Source organism: Octopus bimaculoides, chromosome 6, assembly GCF_046866305.1.
Source record: "Octopus bimaculoides isolate indiv1 chromosome 6, ASM4686630v1, whole genome shotgun sequence".
In the NCBI taxonomy this organism is placed as follows: Eukaryota; Metazoa; Mollusca; class Cephalopoda; order Octopoda; family Octopodidae; genus Octopus; species Octopus bimaculoides.
Genome location: NC_142933.1, coordinates 9,932,441 through 9,955,879, shown reverse-complemented (window position 1 = coordinate 9,955,879; position 23,439 = coordinate 9,932,441). Strand labels below are relative to the sequence as shown.

General features: G+C 34.8%; 1 protein-coding gene across 1 annotated transcript in view; it reads left to right on the top strand.

Annotated features, from left to right (window-relative positions):
- Positions 1-23,102, top strand: part of LOC106873641 (uncharacterized) — a 69,503-nt gene extending 46,401 nt beyond the window's left edge. The window contains exons 8-14 of the mRNA XM_089353404.1: positions 1,588-1,746; positions 6,017-6,072; positions 11,760-11,883; positions 15,771-15,896; positions 16,880-16,946; positions 18,158-18,236; positions 20,995-23,102. Coding sequence (XP_089209530.1) covers positions 1,588-1,746; positions 6,017-6,072; positions 11,760-11,883; positions 15,771-15,896; positions 16,880-16,946; positions 18,158-18,236; positions 20,995-21,031 — 648 coding nt within the window. The 3' untranslated portion in view covers positions 21,032-23,102. The remainder of the gene's footprint in view (positions 1-1,587; positions 1,747-6,016; positions 6,073-11,759; positions 11,884-15,770; positions 15,897-16,879; positions 16,947-18,157; positions 18,237-20,994) is intronic.
- The last annotated feature ends 337 nt before the right edge of the window (positions 23,103-23,439 follow it).

The window sequence follows — 23,439 nt, the reverse complement described above, 5'->3', positions numbered from 1 at the left end:
CGTTATATCTCTCTTTACATTGAATTCAAATACCACCGAGTTCAGCTTTAGTTTTCATCCTTTAGAGCTTCATTAAATAAAGTGAAGTTCAAGTGCCGTGTCGATTTTATTGACTGACACCTCTCCCCAAATCCTTTGCACTTGTGTCTACGTTAAGAATTATTTTAATTAATTAATAGAAATCGCTTGAGCATCGAATAGAATGCCCTAAAACATTTGATGCTGTTTTCTCTCCTCTTTGAGTTCCAATCTCAATGAGGTTAGTTTCGCCTTTCATCATTTCGAGATCGATAAGTAAGGTGTCAGTCCAGTAATAGATTCGATTTTTCTGCCTGTTCTTTGTTGTTGTTTTTTTAATCTGATATATAGCTGTCATGCTGAGTCAAGCTGAGAATTGTGTTAATGATACATAATTTTTGTTACATCTCAGAATATTTGTTGTATGTGTGAAATTTTTGTTGCATCTCAGGAGGGTCAATGCCCTAATAATGAACGTTATGCAATGTTTCTTTTTCACTTTTTTTTATTTATCAATTTCTTTAGTATTTAACCAATAACCTAATCGGTTACTTCAGTGATCGTTCCATTAATCAATCAATGACAAAAGCCTAAATGACTGAATTATGAATTAAACAATCGATTGGTTAATTGGCAAAATAGTTAACTAAGTTACACATGACTAATGAAGATGTGAAATAGATCCAGGGAGTGTGTTTATAATCAGCAAAATGACCCTCCCAAAATACAACAAAATGTGTTTCAACACACGAGTTCACATCAAGAATATTGCTAATACGAAAAATGTCCATACATATTTCACAAGTATAAATTTATGTTTAAACAAACGAATGCTCATCGTGGAGACCGACGGAGAACGAAATCTAGTTCCCTCCATGAAATCCCTGATGCCAGATTGTCGTATGAAATAAAAATGTAAACAAAATATTCTATTCTATTCTGGGCACAAGGCCCGAAATATTTGGGGGCCAGGAGATTAGATCGACCCCAGTACGCAACTGGTACTTAATTTATCGACCCCGAAAGGATGAAAAGCGTAGTCGACCTCTGCAGAATTTGAACTCAGAACGTAAAGAGAGACGAAATACCGTTAAGCATTTCGCCCAGCGTGCTAACGTTTCTGCCAACTCACCGCCTTAGTGTAAACAAAATATTCAAAAATTACAGATGCTGACAAAATATGCATATCTATAGAAACAGATGTTGACCAGGCTGAGAAAAGGTACCTTTGTGTTCACTCAAGTTGCTAGAAATAGCAGTCGAGTCACCCTCAATACAGGCACTCTCATCCGTATAAAACACAAATTGGTTAATATAGTCAAGGGATGCTATTCCTCAAGAGATGGTCACACTATAAATGTCTGATTATAAATTATATAAATCTGCACCGATCTCAGACTATAGCACTACAACACTTTCAGTATACAAAGAAAAAAATATTTATTTTACTTTTGTATTTATTTAAAGAAACTTTTATACAAGATAAATCAGTGATACATATTATATGCTTTGGTGAATATTTTCTTTGGTGATGATATTTTCTTTGGTGATGATATTTTTTAACTACAGTTTTTAAAGGTTTTACCGGATTTAGAAGAACTTGCAGCTTCCAGCAATCACATTTCAAATCTTTCTGATCTTTCAACTTGTCAATGTTTGCGAGAACTTGATATTAGTGACAATCGTCTGACAGATATATCTGGCATAGGCGAATTGACAACTTTACAGGTAAATTCATTTACATTGTTAATCATACTTACTAGAGCAATCTGTGTATCATACTTCATGCAAACACATCACTGAAAGCCACATTAAATACAGTATTCATCTGGAGATAACATCTCTTATGGACGTACTGTGTTAAAGAACACAAAAATATATCATTGTCCAGTAACTGTTGTGGGATTACTGGATTCTCATTTCTACCAATTGGAACTTTGTCAGCAGCATGTGCCTAATGGCATGCTATGTAAATCCCTTTTCTAATGTAATACTGCTTCTTTTACATATAACAAATTAATATTTACTATTTTTGCGTATCAGAAAATTTCAAGAATTCATTCTCCTTTTTTCTCCCCACGCAATTCTTTTCTATTTTTTTGTCTTGCTTTCTGCCCTTCTTACGGCAGAATTAGTGCCGCAACAAAGTGCCTTGGGACATTTAACTTTCGTTTTTTTTTTATGTTTTCATATCGAAACCTCACCTCGGTTGCTTTTGCTTTTTGATAAAACAATAGCCTCACAGGGACTAAGATAAATACAATCACACACATCCTCACTGACGCATACACACACACACACACACACACACACACACACACACACACACACACAATATAAATATATATATAAATTCGTGTGTATGTGTGTGTCTACTTATCTATCTATCAATCTACAGTCCACATTGTAAAGTGGTTGGCATTTGGAATGTCATCCAGCCGTAAAAACCCTGCCAAAACACAATAGCCGGCGGTGGTCATCTACCTGGTCGGCCCCTGTCAACTATCCTGCCCCTGCATGTGTGGAAGACGGGCGTTAAACGATGATGATGGTGATGGTGGTGACGATATATGCTAGGTTACAAGGGGTTAACGATGTAAGTTAAAGTATTAAGAAAAATGGGTGGCGATTATACTTCCATATATATGTATATGTAAAATTTACAATAGAAATTATTGATTATAATTACAAATTTTAAAAATCTAATAGGTGGCTGATAGAATTCACGTCACGTATACCATGATGTTTCGACTGGAAGTTGCTGTTCCTTATATTAAAATAAGTTTTCATTTAATTAGTAACCTGACTAATCTTCTCTTCAATTTTATGGAAGTCGTTCTTATGGAAATTTTTATAACTATTGTATCCCAGCCACACTCATAAGTATCTCATTGTTATAATTTTAAGCCAGGTTTTAAAACGTTCCTCATTGGAATGTTTTACTCCTATGTGTGAAAGTTCTTTGAAAAAACTGTAATGTGAAAAACAGTGTCATACGCATTTATGGTATTCACAGCTTTTTCGCTTTTCTTGTAATGTAAGTGAAGTATCGATATATTTGACTTCTAAATTGTAAGAAACGATGCGAAGTAGCTATAGTGGCCGTGACGCTGAAATATCACCTGTCGAGAAAAGTTTGCTAGCCAAAGAAAAGAATAGTGCTAATCGAAAATTCTTTGGAGAATTCAGCCCCGCTGTGAATACCAAGAAGCAAGACAACGAATAATTACAAGAAATATTCCATATTCAGCAATCATTGGGAGGGGGGTTCCAGTGACAACAAGCAACGATAACAACGACAAAAGTGTTGAGAGAAGACAAAAATAAAAATAACAGCAACAACGGTATTATTACCAATGCTTGCTCCAACGTTTCCCACCACTTTGCCACTACCACACAAAAATCAATATGCTTTTCACTTCTTCCACTGGCACACTTGGAATGACCTTCACAATCACAAGCAGCAAAACACAGCCGCTATGAAGAAGCTGCATCAACTGATCTACAAACGTCATCGTCTTTTCAGGATCTGCAAAAAATTAAACAAATATTTCTAAAGGAGCAAACAGGTTAAAAATGCACTAGAACAAAAATACACTACTACTACTACTACTACTACTACTACTACTACTACTACTACTACTACGACTACTACTACTACTACTACTACTACTACTACTACTACTACTACTACTACTACTACTACTAATAATAATAATAATAATAATAATAATAATGATAATAATAATAATAATAATAATAATAATAATAATAATAATAATAATAGATAACTCGAATGTGGAATCTAAAAACAGAAACAGTTCCTATCATAGTAGGTGCCTTAGGTATAATAAAAAAAATATTCAGACAAATACATAACAAAAACACCAGGACTTACAAATATATATAACATACAGAAAATTGCACTACTGGGTACTGCACACATTCTACGCAAAACACTTTCAATACAGTAAACATAAGAGCACCACAGCAAACCACAGCACATACCCAAGGCACACAGAGCTGCTCTCGGTAGTGAAGTGAAAGCACGTTATAAAAATAAAACTACTGAACAATAATAATAATAATAATAATAATAATAATAATAATAATAATAATAATAATAATAATAATAATGATAATAATAATAATAATAATAATAATAATAATAATAATAATAATAATAATAATAATAATGATAATAATAATAATAATAATAATAATAATAATAATAATAATAATATTTGGCCTTGATAAATGTGCAAAAGCTATCTTTATCAAAGGAAAAATGACAAATACATCTAATGTGAACCTTGACCAGCAAAATGTCATAAAAGAGTTAGAACCAGCGGAGAGCTACAAATACCTAGGGGTAATTGAAGGGGACAATATCAAGCACTCAGTGATGAGGGAAAGGATCAGAAGAGAATGTTATCGCAGGGTGAGAGCAATACTGAAGACAGAGCTGAACGCGAGAAACAGGATCGAAGCGATCAATGCTCTAGCCATACCAGTCGTGACTTACAGTTTCAACATCGTTAACTGGTCAATTACTGAAATATGTAATGTTGACAGAAAAATACGAAAACTGTTGACAATGCATAGAATGCACCACCCTAAGGCAGATATAGAACGTCTTTATCTGCCAAGAAAAGAGGGAGGTCGAGGACTACTACAGCTGGCATTATCAATGAAGGTAGCCACAATTGGCCTAGACACCTATATGAAAAACTCTGAGGACTGGATGCTAAAACTTGTCTTAAAATATGAAAGCAAGAAAGCATCTTACTCAGTAACAAAACAGGCAAAGGAATATCTAAGTGAATTCCAATTGCAACAAATTCAAGAATTAGACGAACTAGAAACACCTACAGAAAAAGCTAAGCGCTTGAAAACCCGTGCTAAAATTGCTGCCTTAGCTATTATGACTGAAAAATGGCATGAAAAACCTCTCAATGGCAAATACCCAAAGAGAGCGAATAATGCAGATATTGACAAAGCCCTTACCCACCAATGGTTAATGGCCTCTGGATTGAAATCAGAAACAGAGGGGTTTATCATAGCAGCCCAAGATCAATGCCTACCTACAAAGAACTACCAGGCCAACATATTAAAGAACGGCAGCTCCCCATTATGTCGTATATGCCAACAACAAAATGAGACCATCGATCATGTTGTCTCCATGTGCAGTCTGCTTGCGCCTACAGAGTATCTCAACAGGCATGATAGAGCTGCACAATATATTCACTGGGTAATATGCAAAAACCTGGACTTGCCCCATGATAAAAACTGGTGGGAACACAAACCACCCCCAGTACTTGAAAATGATCACATTGCACTCCTCTGGAACTTCACCATTCAAACTGACAGAAAGATAGACGCAAATAGGCCAGACATCATACTGAAAGACTTCAGACAAAAATCATGCCTCCTCATTGATATGACTGTCCCAATTGATATAAACGTATCTGTCAAGACCTACCAAAAACTGAGCAAATATAAAGATCTTGAAATAGAAATTAGCAAAATGTGGAATCTGAAGACGAAAACAATACCTATTGTCATAGGTGCCCTGGGAATGACAGCGAAACGGGCTGATTACTACCTAGCTCAGATACCAGGAAACCCCAAAATGGCTGAAGTCCAAAAGATAGTGCTCATGGGAACTGCCCATATCCTACGTAAAATACTGTCTATGTGATCTCAAATTTTAAAGCAAACATAATTTTCTTTTGGTTTCTTAAACATTCACTTGAACAAAACTGTACAAATCCAAATATATGGTACCCTAGGCATAACACCTACATGAACTTCTAACTTGTTGTCTCTTGAGGTCTCTGGGTGAGACTTGGATCCAACTTGTACAAATGCAAAACAAAAGTCAAACATAAAATAATAATAATAATAATAATACCACTACTACTACAACTGCTGCTGCTGCAATACTTTTCCTGAAGAATGTTCCATTGACTAATCTCCACCGGTATCTATTTCACAGACTTTAAATTTATCTGGGAATAATCTGGGAGACATCAAGAGTGCAGGAAAACATCCGTAAGTATGATGCTTTAAGTTTTCACACTTGGTGCAGCTAGAATTGCAGTTTTCACCACTTTTACACTCTTTCTGCATTGTATTAACTTATGAGTGCAAATGCACCCATGAGGTTTAAGATGAGCAATATATGTATGCATGTATGTGTATATATATATGATACACCTACATATATATATATATTTAAAATAGGATAAAATCTTTATAAGAATTTATCAAGTAGTCAGCGTGAAAACCCCATAAAGGAAAATTTTTTAATTATTTCCTTTAAATATATTTATTTCTATTAAGGGCACACACGTAAATGGCTCACGCTACTAGGGACTCTATATATATATATATATATATATATATATATATATATATATATATATATATATATATATATATATATATATATATATATATATATATATATATATATATATATATATATATATATATATATATATATATATATATATATATATATATATATATATATATATATATATATATATATATATATATATATATATATATATATATATATATATATATATATATAGGTGTATATATTAATGCATGTTTTGCAAGTTAATTTTAACGTTTTTTTAAAGTTAAACTGAATAACTAATCAATAATTTTAGTAGAATAGGGTTTTATTAACTTTTGCTAGAAAAGGGGTGATATTGTTTTCGCAAGCTCTCTTTCACTTTATATAGATTTTGGCAAGATGGGTTTTGGGCAGGTGGAGCTCTGATAATGCTAACCAGCTATGGTGTTGTTGAGCCGGGGAAATAGTTATGTAGGAAAGGAGGAAGGTGGCAGACCCCTATTATACTCTTTCGCCCCAACTTTCTCTCACTCTTTCTTCCTATTTCTTGAGTAATGTTACGATGGATTGGCGTCCCGTCTAGCTGGGGGCGGGGGGAACACATACGCCACAAGAACCGGGAAACCGGGCCCATGAGCCTGACTAGGCTTTAAAAGGGCGCATAAATAAATAAATATAACACACCTAATTATCTTTCCCATACATAAACATAGCTCCACTTACTGAAAGAGAAACTTGCCAAAGATCATATAAAACCAAAAAGAACAACCAAAAAGCGAAAAAAAACGAAACTTCGAAGTCACCGAGAACCTTTTACTTTTAAAATTTAATAGTTTGATATTTGCGCTATCTCTCTCTCCCCCCTCTCTCTCTCTAATATACATGTATAGATAGTAGATAGATAGGTACATGTAAAGGTAGATATAAATATATATATATATATACATATATATATACACATGTATGTATATGTATATATATACATATACTACTAGTGTTCATAATGGCCCTCTCAGATATGCCCACAGCCACACAGATAGCCACGGTCACAAGTTATGCAGATGATAGAAAAGTCTCACAGGTGATACAGAGCCCAGAAGGCGCTGTGAACCTACCATGTGAGTTGGGTGAAATATACAAGTGGGCTGAGAAGAATAGTATGCAGTTTAATGCTGAAAAGTCCCAAGCCTTGTGCTATCAGCAGCCAAAACTAAATGCAATACCAATTAAATTACACTGGACCTGGGAGAACTGGGCACTTACATGAGTAACGATGTATATATATATATATATATGTGTGTGTGTGTGTGTGTGTGTGTGTTGTGTGTGTGTGTGTGTGTGTGTGTGTGTGTGTGTGTGCGTGTGTGTGTATGTATGTATGTATATAACGCCATAACATTTTTTTACTCAGGATTCGTATGTGAAAATTGGCAATGACAGGAACCTGTTATAGAATCAATAAGTCTGTTGCTCTGTCGTGATTGTTATACAGACGGCAACATTAATTCGTTTATTTAGACTGGTATGCTGGCAAGACTATTTTGTTAGGCTTAAGCAATTTTGTCGTGCCGACATGTTTTAGATGTTTTAAAATACTTTTCTCATGAAACCACCTAAAATTGTTTTCTTCTTGTCATGCTAAATACAATGATGATATGGTTCGGTCATCATATTTAATTCAGAAGGATTTGGTTAACTTGATTTTTATCTCACGACACCGGACCTAAGGAATCATACGTTTCTCAGCTAAGCACCTAATCGTAATGAAATCTTTATACATTAGAATCGAGGCTGTAAGAATAATATGTGTCGCAACTACGTAATTCTAATAAAATCTTTCTACATTAGTGTCAAAGCTGTTTGTTAAATATATGTCTGTTATTGATTGGAATTTTTATAATGAATATTATTATTGAAGGTGTGGCAATACCAAACTTCATGAATTAGTTAATGGTTGATATTGACAGTAGGCCAGTGTAATTATATTATTGATTTCTTTTTCAACTGCTTTGTTGGTGTCACTGATCATGTTTTCTATAAATATGCATGGAAACGATATCAGTGTTGGTTACAATGGTAGGGTGCCGTTCTTCTCACAATATACAATATGCAATCAGAGCCAGTCATCAACGAAGTAACGTTCCCGCCACACAGGACTGGGATTTTTTGTTTTGAGGTACACATGCTAGCCATGATCGAAATTGCTTATAATCATTGCTTATAATTTGGTATAGCTTTTTATGTATGTAGCTTCTAAAACGGCGATCTGGCAGAATTGGTGGAGAATTGGACAAAAATGCTTTGCCGTATTTCTTCCAGCTCTTTACGTTCGGAGTTCAAATCCTGCCGCGATCAACCATGACGTTCATCCCTTCTGATTCACTAAAATAAAGTACCAGTCAAGTACAGGATACGATGTAATCGATGTGTCCCGCTGCCCTCAGAATTCCTGGACTTGAACCTGCTACAGAGCGGTGTACTCTTTAGGGGAACGCTTTGACCTCGGTCACCAATATGCCTTGGAAACCGCTTCACCAGCCTTAGAACTAAGGTTCAAGAAAAGTTGTAAGAATGTACCTTTTAGTTTTAGTTTTCGAATTTCTCACCAATAGAATAGGGGTTAGTATATACGTGGGGTGTTCAATAAAAAATTATCCTGACCCACTCTCCAAGGACTGGGATAAACGAAACTTGACATACCTATTAGTCCTGCTCTACATAGCCACCACCAATGGTGACACACTTCTCCCATCGCTTTATGCAGTGGTGAAGACTTCGTCTGTAGAAGTCGGTAGGTTGCGTCTGGATCTAAGACTTTATTTCGAAAAGTTCATCATCATCCGGATAGTGTTTCCCCTTCAAAAAGACTTGTTGGTGGAAGTCAGATGGTGCGAGATCGGGAGAGTAAGGAGGATGAGGAAGAATTTCATAACCGCAGGTGAGTGCTTTCATCTGCACAACATTCGCATTATGAACCGGGCGTTTCTATCAAATCTTGCTACTGGAGTGGAAACATGCTGAACTTGTAATAAACTGAAACGAGATAAATCATTGAACTTTTATCGGCAAAAAGGGTCTATACAGGCATTTATATATTTTGCCAGGACATTCAAATGAAAATAAAGTGGAATATCTTAAAGAATAACAATACATCTTATTTCTTACTTAGCAAGACGAGGGAGTGCATCGGCCATGATATCTTTCAGGGTATCTGAAATTGGTAGGAAAAATAAAGTTATTTTCAGATTACAAACTTCATCTGAATACTTGAAAGCGGCCTCCCTCTCCACACCACCGATGTTAGCCAAGGGAAAGGCAAACGCTGATACAGCTTCGCACCAGTGACGTTGCAGCTTATTTCTACAGCTGAGTGAACTGGAGCAACGTGAAATAAAGTGTCTTGCTCAAGAACACAACACGCAGCCCGGTCTGGAACTCGAACTCACAACCTTTGTTTGCTGGATCACCATGTTCACTGGTACTCAGAGTTTAACGTTCCCGTTAGTCAGTCAGTTTAGATTGTCCGACGAACGGGAATGTGAAACTCTGAGTAGCGGATTTTTTTGTGATATTTTTGAGATGTTTTTGCAGCTTTGATAATAAAGCATATTACACTACCTCCGGTATTAGAGCACTATTTCTTTCGACCTTGCTTCACATTTATGTGCTAACTTTCGTATATATCCATTTATATATATATATATATATATATATATATATATATATATATATATATATATATATATATATATATATATATATATATAAATATATATATATATATATTCAATCTAAATATGAGCAAGCAAGAAAAGTCACGAACAAGCCACAGCGCGAGGACGTGGAATAAGTGGAATATTATTGGACGCTCAGGAAAGGAAAGAAAAGAAAGAGGATTTCACGTTTCGAGCGGAGCGCTTCATCAGAAATATAGAAAAAGTCCAAAGAATGGAAGACGGAGAAAGAAAATCGCCAACGACACACACGCGGTCACTATATATATACATACATATATATATATATATATATATATATATATATATATATATATATATATATATATATATATATATATATATATATATATATATGTATACATATATATATGTATATTTCTGTTTGTGTTTGTGCACCATCACCACTTGACAACCGGTGTGAGCGAGTTTGCGTTTGTGTACGTTAGCGGTTCGGCAAAAGATTTCCGATAGAATAAGTACCAGGCTTTACAAAAATAAGTACTGGGGCCGACTTGTTAGACAAGCCCGTGAACATCGTGCCCCACAAAACAGACTATACCAATGATTGGAACAAGGAAAAGAAACAAAAGAAATATGTAGTGTGTATGTATGTATGTATGTATGTATGTATGATTGTATAATTGTATTTACGAATGTGTACGTACGTATGTTTGAACATCGGTGAAGTGCGTGGTTTTGTGCTTCAGGATCAGTTCAGGATCGTAAGATCGTGTGTTCGATACCTGGCGGTGTTATCTTCCTTGAGGAAGATAACTTTATTTCATGTATCTCCAGTCCGCTCAGCCGCCAAGAATTAGTTGTACCTGTATCTCTAAGGGCCAGCCTTGTCACATTCTGTGTTACTCTGAATCTTCTTGAGAACCATATTGAGGTTATGCATGTTTGTGGAGTACTCAGCCACTTGCATGTTAATTTCGTTGATCAGTTCAGCGGGAACTATTGTCGTCGAAGCAGACGGAGCATTGATGAATTATATAAACATCGGTGAGAAAATTGCTAACATACTGGTGTGTCGAACAAAAATAGCTTGCAATATTTATTATCCCGGCCTCTTGTAGCTCCCGCCTTCGGCAATGCAATGAACCACTGATTAATCCGTCCTAAAATTAACAAACGACGTTTTACTAAAAAAAATTCATGATATAGAATAAAATTAAATAAACCAAATTCTTTATACGTGTCTGAATATGTATGTGTTCGCGTTTGTGTGTATGTTTTCGTGTTTGTGTGTGTGTGTGTGTGTGTGTGAACTTGTGTGTTTGTGTATCTGTGTGTGTGTGTTAATGTAAAATTACACATGCTTACATTGCATGAGAGCAAATTGTAATTATTGTCAATTAGTAGAAAAATTCCTTTCTTGCTTTTGTCATGTTTGTACGATTAATTAACTCTTAAGGAAATTAATATCGTAATTAACTGATAGCCCAATTAACATGAAATTAGTATAATTAACAACTGATTATTCACTAAATATTTAATTAGCACATGAAAAGTATTATTGAGCTTTAAAATATAATTACATTTAGATTGACTTGTTTAAAAGATAATATCCACATTCATATGCTCCTCGCTAAATATTATTCTTCTAATCCATTTACTAACGTTATTTTCAGAAATTTAACAGATTTACAGATACAAGGAAATAAATTAACTGAAACAGAACATGTATGTACGCAGTTTCCTAATTTAGAAGTCTTGAATATATCATTTAATCTACTTGATTCGTGGAAAGAAGTGGTAAGTCCTACAACATCAAAAATTCCTTTCATGAAATATCCGCGCAAATGCTACATCATTTTTTTTTTTTTTTTACTCTACAAGGAACATTCCTGAATGTTACTTCTTAAAAGTCACTGAGAGAAGACTGACGTGTATATATATATATATATATATATATATATATATATATATATATATTTATTTATTTATTTATATGGTATGCATATATGCATATATATATATTTATGTATATATATGTATATGTATATATGTGTGTCTGTGTATATATATATATTTGTAGGGGGCGTGCGCGCATGTACGTGTGCGTATGTGTGTCTGTCTGTGTGCATGTGTCTTTGTGCCTGGATTTGTTCCCTCCCCACCGCTTGACAGCCGTTGTTGGTGTGTTTACATCCCTGTAATTTCGCAATAACACAAAAGCAACCGCTAGAATAAGCACCAGGCTTTTAAAAAAAATAAATACTGGGGTTGATCCGTTCGACTAAAATTATCCAAGGCGGTGCCCCAGCATGGCCACAGAATAATGACTGAAACAAATAAAAGAGAAGAGAATATCTCTTAATTTGTACTTATTACTTCAAATTATGGTTATTTTAGAGATAAAGTAGACGATGGACTTTATTTTTCGATCCCGAATGGCTGAAAGGTTAAAGTTGATCTCGGCGGGATTTGAACTCAGAATGTTAAAAAAGCCGGGGCAAATGGTGCTAAGCAATTTGTCCGGCGCTTTAACAATTTTGTTGACGACTTACCACCTTGTATTCTGTACTAATTAGGTTTCTAAATTTTGGCACAAGGGCAGTAATTTCAGGGCGAGTGATAATCGATTGATCTCATCGTCCCCAATGTTTAACTGGCACTTTATTTAATCGATTCACAATTGTTGCAAGGCAAAGTTGACCTCGGCGGGATCTGAACTTAGAACGTAAAGAATCAGAAGGAATACAGCTAAGTATTTTGTCCGATACGTTAGGAACTCTGCCTTCCTGCCGCTTTATTTCCTGTACTTGTTGTTGTTGGCACTCCGTCGCTTACGACGTCGAGGGTTCCAGTTAATCCGATCAACGGAACAGCCTGCTCGTGAAATTAACGTGCAAGTGGCTGAGCACTCCACAGACACGTGTACCCTTAACGTAGTTCTCGGGGATATTCAGCGTGACACAGTGTGACAAGGCTGACCCTTTGAATTACAGGTACAACAGAAACCCGAAGTAAGAGTGAGAGAAAGTTGTGGTGGAAGAGTACAGCAGGGTTCGCCACCATCCCCTGCCGGAGCCTCGTGGAGCTTTTAGGTGTTCATCGCTCAATAATGACTCACAACGTCCGGTCTGCGAATCGAAACCGCGATCCTATGACCGCGAGTCCGCTGCCCTAACCACTGGGCCATTGCTCCTCCATTTCCTGTACTAATTATACAATAGACTTTGGCCGTGCTATGCCGCAGCAATTTCCAGTTCATAAACAAATATCAGCAGATATAATCCTGAGGATAAGAGACTGGTTTATTTCATGACCAGTTTGAAAATGGAGCTGATTTAATAATCTGATAACAGTGATCAATTTTCAACAAATTGGGAATTTCTTAATGTATACTTCATACAATATTTCACTGTGGATATGCTATGCAATTCTAAAACAATTAAATATACCGTCATTCTTTCTTGGCCTATTTTCCCAAATATAATTTACCATATCGAAGGGTATTTATGACAGAAATGATAGAGTAGCTTCTTTTAATGTTTTGCTTTCAAATCTCATTGAGATTTAATTTGCCTTTCATTTCTGAGCCAGTGAAATAAGTACCAACCGACGACCGTCATGATTCAGTTGCCTGTGAAGTTTTACAATGAATGGATATTGAGCTAATGTAAGAAATGTATATTATTTACTACAGTACAGCTTTAATAACTTACATCAAATGATGCTACATCAAACAGAGAAATCTAAAGCCCCAGTCCCATCGGCGTCAGAGACAATAAATGGCCACAGCGAGAATCTGGTTATACAGATTCGTTTGTGCGCTACGAAGATTTCTATCCAACTACATGGTTCTTGGTCCAATCTCATTGCGAGGCACCTTGGACAAGTGCCTTCAACTGGAGCCCCGGGCTGACCACTAAAGGTTTCTGAGTGGATTCAGTTGGCCGAACCTGAAAGAAGCCCGTCGAAATATATATATATATATATATATATATATATATATATATATATATATATATATATATATATGATTCGCCATGATAGATCGCTAGCCATTTTTTTTCTCCTTGTTTCTTTCCGTGTTCCTTTCTGTGGAAGAGCGTAGGCTCGAAACGTTAAAGACTTTTTCACTTCTCGAGCGTTATGCTAATACATCCGTTTGCTTTCTACACCACCTGTCTTCGTCTTTTTTTGTGAATTCTCCCTACTCCCTATATTGAACACTCAATATTTCATCTATTCAATAAGACATATTCCATATATTCAATAAGACATACAATACTTTATTTCATAGTACCATCCATTTTTATTTTATATTATATATTGTATATTATATTATATATTGTATATTCCATATTCTATATCCCACATTGGTTTTGCAGGAATATAAATAAAACATAAAAAACAGACAGTGTTGGAACTCTTTTAAACAAAATAATATATTCCTCTATACACAATCATACAAAAAAAACCCTCTTTTGTATTTATTTTTACTCGCATATTTATATATATATATATCCACACACATATATGTGTATATATATATATATATATATATATATATATATATATATACACACACACATATATATATATGTATGTATATCTATATACCTGTGTGTGTGTTTGTATATATATATATATATATATATATATATATGTATGTATGTATATATCTATGTGGGTGTGTGATGAGAATACATCTCATCAGTTGGCAACCGGCGTTGGTTTCTTTACCTCTCTGTAACTTAACGGTTCGTCGAAAGAGCGTGGTAATATAAGAACCACACTTGGTACTTATTCTATTGGTACTTATTCTATTGCTGTCTCATTTTCTGAACTACTAAGTTTAGGGGACGTAAACAGACCAACACCGATTGTCAAGCTTTTTACCATGGAACTGCTATATATAATACTTAAATAAGGGTCAGTAATATTTTCATGCCATGGAAACGCAATAAATAATTCTGCAGATTTATATGATGTGTTTTGTTCGTCCAAATAATCCTTCAAGATCAGGGCACATGGTTAGATGTATTCGAAAACCAGAATTTGGTCCATGAGAAAACACGAGAGGAAACGAGGAGAATGATGGCACAAAATGTGTAAAAAGACAAAGGGTGAATAGAAACGGGAAAAGAACGAAGAAAACCGAGAATTGTGTTCCCTTTCTCACTGGAAATCATAATCAATCTGGCTAATGTCGAATAGTTTAACAGCGAAGTAGCCAAAGTGTGCGACACAGCTGCTCTGGCCGGTGAAGTTGCTGTCTTCCAGCTCGACAAAAGAAACTGGTCTATGTGCTTGCATTTGCTAAATCTTTCAGATCTTCGATTAAGTAATGTTGTCGAATACTTGGATCTAAAAAGCATGAGTGATATTGCAGCTATACATAGCTTGCATCTCTTTGATCAATTTACATATGGCGTAGATTTCTCCGCGATACTCCACGTGAAAGTAGTGATGTGCAATTGGTGTTCAGATCCCATAGGTAGCTAGCTCTAGATGTGTCGAAGTTATTAGCACCCCTCTTCTTATAAAGACATGACAATCTCTCTCTCTCTCTCTTGCTCTCTCTATATATATCTATCACTCTCTCCCTTTCCTTCTCTCTCTCTTTTTCTTTCTGTATGTTTGTGTTTGACCCTCAATAACAAAGGATTTCGTTCAATTGTTAAAACTAGATTAATCTTCAAAATCTTGCATCTCTGACGGAACTGACGGTGAAATGTAATTCCTTTGTGCACCAGTACAAATATTATCACGCTGATGTGGTGAAAGAAATTCCTTCATTGCAGTGGTTGGACGGGGTAAGTACGACAGAAATATTAATTTTTACGCTAAATGAAAAGTTAAACATCTGTGATAATATAAAGAAGTCACGTGACTAAATGGTTCGAGAGTTTCACTCGCGTATTGTGGTTTTCATTCGTCGACCGATGTGCGCGGAGAGAGGCGTGCAATTTTCTTGAGCAAATCATTTTATTTCACGTTGCTTCACTTCACTCAGCTACAAACGATTAACCTTGCGACAGAATATCGATGTCCAATCAACTCTTTTCTTCGATTTCGCTTTTATCATAAATATAAATTGTAATACAAGTACAAAGATATATTTTTTCAACACGAAAGTACTGACAGAAGAGCATATATAGGATAAAATCCTTACAGGGCAGAAAAATCTGCCAGCAACCAGCCTCTCATGCCTGCAATACATTTCAGCGCTTCAAAAACAAAATTGTTTGTTTACATATGATATGAACTGTAATGTTATTATCAGTGCGAATATGTCTGATGCACGTTCGAACTGGGGAACAGCCTACTCACTGCTTTTCGTCAGGAAAAATATATCCCGTTTGTTGACAAATGGTGTGTATACACCTAGATCAGCTCGCAGCGCCATCTACCTAGAAAATCATGAGCGAGCCAATTTCTTCAATCAGTTCATAGCTTCGTCTGGATGGTGTCTGTAACCGATGAGAAGATAACTACTCCGAAATGCAAGCATCTCACGGTCTAGGTAAGTGGCGCTGCGAGCTGATTTAGGCGTATAAATACCATTTGTCAACAAGCGAGATACATTCTCCGTGACAAAACGCAGTGAGTAGGTTGTTCCCCAGTTCGAACTTGCCTCAGGCATATTCGGAGTGACAATAACATTACAATTTTATTTATTACTGCTTAGCACTCCCCCTCTCTAACATAAATATAAAATTTAACGTCAAAACAACAATTGGAAAATAATGGCTGTCTTCTAAACATGTTGTTCAGTAAATTATTTTCTTATTTTCAGATTAATGTGAAACAAAATAAGAAAGCGTTAAATAATTCAAATATCCGACAGGCGTCTGCATATGCTGGTTAGTATTTCAATATCCTAATTAGAAGATATAAAATTATGGATAACTATTTATCTATAATTATATACTCCTATCAATCAAACTAACCTCTTTTTATTCATTAGTCCACGAAAGAGGGCAGTGCATGTAGCATTTGCGTACCCACCTATAGTGGTAGCTTTAGCTTGTTTGATGTTTTAATTAAACATCTGTAATTAAACATCTGTAATTAAACATCTGTAAAGTGATACATGTGGAAGCGCTGTCAATTAGAATACTGCAGTTTTCGTATCCACTGAAACTAGTATTAAGTGAAATTTTTCGATGCTTTAATAATCTACTTCAGACTGATCGATGTGCATTTAGTTTCACGCCTTTTAGCTTCATTGGTTAATCATGGTGCCGACGAGGACCTGACTGCCATACCATCAAGATCGTGTCATTCAAAATATATCTTTTATCTTTTTTACCCCTTTCAGTCACTGAACTGCAACCACCATAGGGCACCACATTGAAGAGTTATAGTCGAACAAGTCGATCCTGGTATTTAGGTTTTGTAACGTAAACAAACCAATACCGGCTGTCAAACGGTGGCAGAAAACACATACACAAAGACACACACAAATACACACCCAAACATGTATCTATATATGTACGTCGGGCTTTCACACAGTTTCCGCCTGACAAATTTATTCACAAGTAATGAGCGGTCCGGGGTTAAAACGTAAATCATTTGCCTCAGGTGACACCCAATGGGACTAAACGTAAAATCATGTGGTTGCAAAGTGACCTTCCAACCCATACACCTGTACCTGCGTCTGCTACACAGCCATCGAACAGAAGTAAATCAATGATAGATAGACAGTAATTTATCTATAAAAAGAAAATATATTATCTAAACTTGAGTGAGCCGAAAACCAAGGACACTGATCCAAGCAATATATTCTTCTCCGAGACATTATCGGCAAAGAGGTATTACTGGCACGAAAAGGGAGATTGAATTTGTATTTGGTAATAGAATGTGTATCGTATTTTCAGAATACCTAGAGCTTTCGCGTTTTAAAGTTTTAACTAATGTTTAATCTAAAAATTTGCATCGCGTTCTCAGCTATCCAGAACTTTCCTTATTCTACGTTCATTTATATCACTTTACAATAAAATCTGCGACAAAATATTATAGCTCTATTTGTTTTTTTTTTTTGTTTTTTTTTTTGTTTTTTTTCTTTTCGTAGGAGCTGTTGGAAATGATTTAAATAAGGAGTTGGAATCACTCGATTTAAGTCCAGAAATTATAAACGATATTACTGAGAGGTAAGATTTCATAGCTGCACTGTGGTTATAACAGGCAGAACAGAGTCTTTAAAAGGTGGATTGTTCGACAAAATATTTTACTGTATCTTATTAATATTCCATTCTATAAAAACGTGTCTGACCATGGGGAATGATTACATTGTGTAGAAAGGAATATGGATTTCCTGGATAAACACCGTTTGACTAATGGTAGCATGAAAATGTGGACTTTAAATCTATTATGATGGCGATGGTGAATTCTTATTTCTGAATGCTATAAAATCGACAGAACAAGTATCAGTTATATTCCGAGATTGTGAAAATGGATTACGCTAAATGATTATTGAGGTGGAAGGATACTGACAAGGTTGTTGGCTGATGAAATATTCTTTTCATGAAAAGAATACTTCATGTCTAAGAATAACAAAGATATTGTCCATTGTATAGAGACAAAATGAGAACTCATAAAGGAAGAAATAAAGGAACCTAATATTGGAGCGAATCAACAACAGAATATCGCATTATCCTTTGATTATGGGTTGTAGAGTACCCGAAATTATTTTGCATTCTTAATGGAAAATATTACATTACATACGCTCGATATTTATGGTCAAGCAGGCGTTTATACAATTAATATTGAAAGAGTTTTCGATAACTTTGTCACGTCTAATTTCGTACGTTATCTTATATATATATATTCTTGCTAGAGCAATGCTTTGAAAGGTGTTAGTCGAACAAATTGACCACAGGTGTTATTTTTTAAGCCTAGCACTGATTTTATCGGTCTTTATTTCTTCCTTTATGAATTCTCATTTTGTCTCTATACAATGGACAATATCTTTGTTATTCTTAGACATGAAGTATTCTTTTCATGAAAAGAATATTTCATCAGCCAACAACCTTGTCAGTATCCTTCCACCTCAATAATCATTTAGCGTAATCCATTTTCACAATCTCGGAATATAACTGATACTTGTTCTGTCGATTTTATAGCATTCAGAAATAAGAATTCACCATCGCCATCATAATAGATTTAAAGTCCACATTTTCATGCTACCATTAGTCAAACGGTGTTTATCCAAGAAATCCATAGACACACCAACGCCGGTTCTTAAGCGGTGATGGGGACAAACACAGACACAAAGACACAACATATATATATATATATATATATATATATATATATATATATATATATATATATATATATATATATATATATATATAAATCTATGTGTATTTTTTCAGTGTTCACAAATAACACAGAAAATATAAATAAACAGTTACGAGGGTAACAAAAGTTCACACAAGTAACAAGGATGTAACAACCTATTTATAAAGTTAGAAATTCCAGGTTCAGGTGAAATGTTTTGGTATAATATAGATAAATAAATAAATGGAGTTAAACGTAAGTGTTATACAAATTCTTTTACTTCCAACATATTTTTCAAAGACAACATTAGTATTATTCCAGAAGGAATAAAATGGTGTAATACGATGCAATCTTCTCATCAGAGAAAGAAAGAAGCCAAACACATCAATAAGAAATTTTAACAGAATGTGTTGACTACGTATATGAGGAAGGGAACGCTATCAAGTCTTATATCTACTAACGGTTTTTTAAAAAAACCGTTAGTAGATATAATGTGAAAGGTAGGTTATAGAAAGTGAAGGAGAAGAAAGAAATTAGCACAAAACTAATAGTGGAGAATTATAGAGTGATAGGTGAATTAGAATAAAGCTTAAAGGAATGGAAGTAGATATATTTAGTGGAATGTAAGAAATCAGTCAAAGGTCGAATTTTATAGAATGGTAGAAATCACTTATAGGAACTAAAGGTATGTTTCTACCAATGTTTGCAACGATAAACGCGTTCTATAAACGTGTTTATAAAGGGATTTTTTGAGAATAGGATAAAAGACAATTCACTATTACAAAGGGAGTAAAAAGATTTACCTTTGTCATAAGGTAAAGAAATAGAGAGAATATTCCATTTCAAATTAGATTGAAAAAAACCCCGCTTTAGTGAATCGAATAGGAGCGATGTTTAATCAGGACAATGCACGACTCCACACTGCAAAATCGCATCACAGAAGATCGAAGAGCTTGGTTGGGAAAAAATTCTTTATCCACCTTGTTCTCCCGACCTTGCTCCTTCAGACTACCATTTGTTTCGTAGTTTAGAGAATCATTTGGGGAACATAACTTTCGCAAGTCAGGAGGATAGACTTGTGACTGGTGACGAAAAATGGATCTTCTATCGAAATGTTAAACGTCGTAAACAGTGGCTTGGTAAAAGGGAAAAAGTTCAACCACAACCGAGAAGGTCGAAACTGACATTTCAGAGCTCTTTGCTTTGAAACCAAAAGAGTTTTACATTGATAGGATTAAAAAGCTTGTAAATAGATAGAAGGAAGTCATAGATAATCAGGGAAAGTACATTGATGATCAAATTTCAATTAAATATGACGTTTGATTACTTGTTTTCTTTCTTCAAAATTCGGACAGAACGTATGGGGTTTTCTCACAGTATACCGCCATTCGTCTCGGTCCCCGTCATCGCCTCTAAAAGCCTCGACATTTTAAAGTCAGTCTTCACCAATTCGTCCCACGTTTCTTAGGTCTTCCTCTTCTACAGATTTCTTTCACGTTTAGCGATCGGCACTTCTTTATACAGCCGTCTTGAATATACAACCAAAAGAGTTGTGTGTAGTGAAAGATATCTCTGAAACTAATCAAAACATAAATTCTCATGGTTTTTATATACTTTTCCTTTCAGGTTTGTGAAAATACGGTCTAGCATCTCCAAATTATAAGAGAAACTTGACGTAATGAAGCGATAAGAGGAACTCCAAGAAGCAAACGAACAATCATATTTATAATTCATTAAATCATCTTATTTAAACCTTTTTGAAAGAATAGGTAGAAATAAACACAGAGTCGCACACACCTATACACACATGTGTGTGTATGTGATCAAAATTCAATTAAAATCCCATCAATAGAATTATCATGTTTCCCCTTTCAATGTACAAAAACAAAACACATCTGGGTGTGCTTTTATACCTAACACAAACATAGAAACTATCATCTCTTACTAAAAGCTTGTGTCAAGTGCATATATTTATGTACTAAAATTCATAAACTTTTTTATTTACTTATTTACTTGTCTATGCTATACATTATGTAAATTAATGCATATGTATGTGTGTGTTTGTGTGTGTGTGTGTGAGAGAGAGAGAGAGAGAGAGAGAGAGAGAGGATGGAGCCTGCATGTGCGCCATATTAAACGAACATTCCCATTAAAATGTAAATCAGACGCAAAACCAGCACTCCTTGCGGTCTTTAGAAAACTAAAGTAGATATAGCATGCTGCACTTTGATTTAATATCCAAAATTTATACAAACGACATTTACAGATACTGGTTTCAAAACAAATATATTCTATACTGTAATTATTGATTTCAAATATTAGCACAAAGCCAGCAATTTTAGAGTAGGGGTTAAGTCAATTACATCGACCCCAGTGTTCAACTGTTAATTATGGTATCGACTCCGAAAGAACTCCGAACGTAAAAGGGGATGAAATGCCGCTTAGCCCGGCGTGCTACCGATTCTGCCAGCTCGCCGTTTTATTCTATTCCATAATTATTATTTCGTATCTATACCAATAATAATTTGTCCCCTCAAGTAGATAACTAAATATTTTATTTAAAATTTTTAAATGCAGAGATTTTCAGGTGAAGATAGTAATTTGTAACATGCCCTCTGAATACAAAACAATGAAATATGCAAGAGTTTCTAAAGTCAACCGTGTGCTCTGAAGGAAATGCAATAAATTGTAATGAAAAGGAGCCAGCCTGAAAATATAAACGGGATTTTACATAAACTTAGAAAAGAAAATTGCTCGAAATTTGAACATATATTCCATCTAGCATTGTTTGCTAGAAAAACGAAATAAAATTTCCCTCTATAATTTGAAGCCAGTTTATTTCGTATATATTTTTCATGACACATACTTTTAAAAGAATATAATCTTGCAATCGGGGAAACTAAGAGATCTGCTAGTTTTGCGAGATCTTCAACTGAATGTTTGTAATGATACGGTGAACGTCGTTTCTATTTTTAAATTACGGAGGATGCTGGAAAGGTTAGGTAGGAAGTGACGTAGATATATGTATGCATATACACGTATAACGACATACGCTATGTACACCTGTGTGCATATTGTGTGTGTGTGTGTGTGTGTGTGTGTGTGTGTGTGTGTGTGTGTGTGTGTGTGTGTGTGTGTGTGTGTAGTTACATACATGCAAACGTACATACAAACATACAGAAAAGCAGACGCACATAAGTTTCAACAGATAAAAACCACGATGTCACTAGAAGCACTGATTCATCTACACGCATGCGTTTTAGGCGGTGATCTGGCGTTAATAATGTTTTATATTTCAACATCGTTTAGACTTCATAGTGATAACACTTATCAAAAGTTGTCTCGATCGACACCACTTGACAATAGAATAGGTCGTCACTCTTCACATCGCCTTTGATAGATACACGTGAATAACTTCATTCACGTGATTATTTTAGAATGTCTCAGGTGGGTATAAATAGCACAGACATCACGACGATCGATGTAATGTTGTTGGCGGCAAATATCCAGCATATGTTGCTTATCCAGAGATGGGAAACGGATTAATATTGTGCAGATTTCATTTGGTTCTTAGCTTCAGACATATCAATGAGATTTTATGATTATTTTGTGAGATTGCTGTCTTGGCTATTCACCAATGTTTTTTTTTAAATATTCTCCCTATTATGTTGCTATCTGAAACTATAATCTCATATCATGCTTCAATAAAGCTCAGTCACATTTCTATCAACAGACACTTGTTTAAAATCATTGGAGTTCACTTCTCTGTCTTGTTTGTTTCTGCTTTCATTGCTTACCTAATAAACATCGTTTATGATTTGATAAATACACACACACAAGCGCGCACACATATTTATATATTTATATATACACACATACATACATACACACACACATATATATATATATATATATATATATATATATATATATATATATATATATATATATATATATATATGGAAAAGAACCAAGGTTCATGAACTGATCGATGAAAATCCACTGTCACATATAGAAAAATTAATAATTAAAAGCACAATAAATTAATTTTTAATATATTAATTTTTTCAT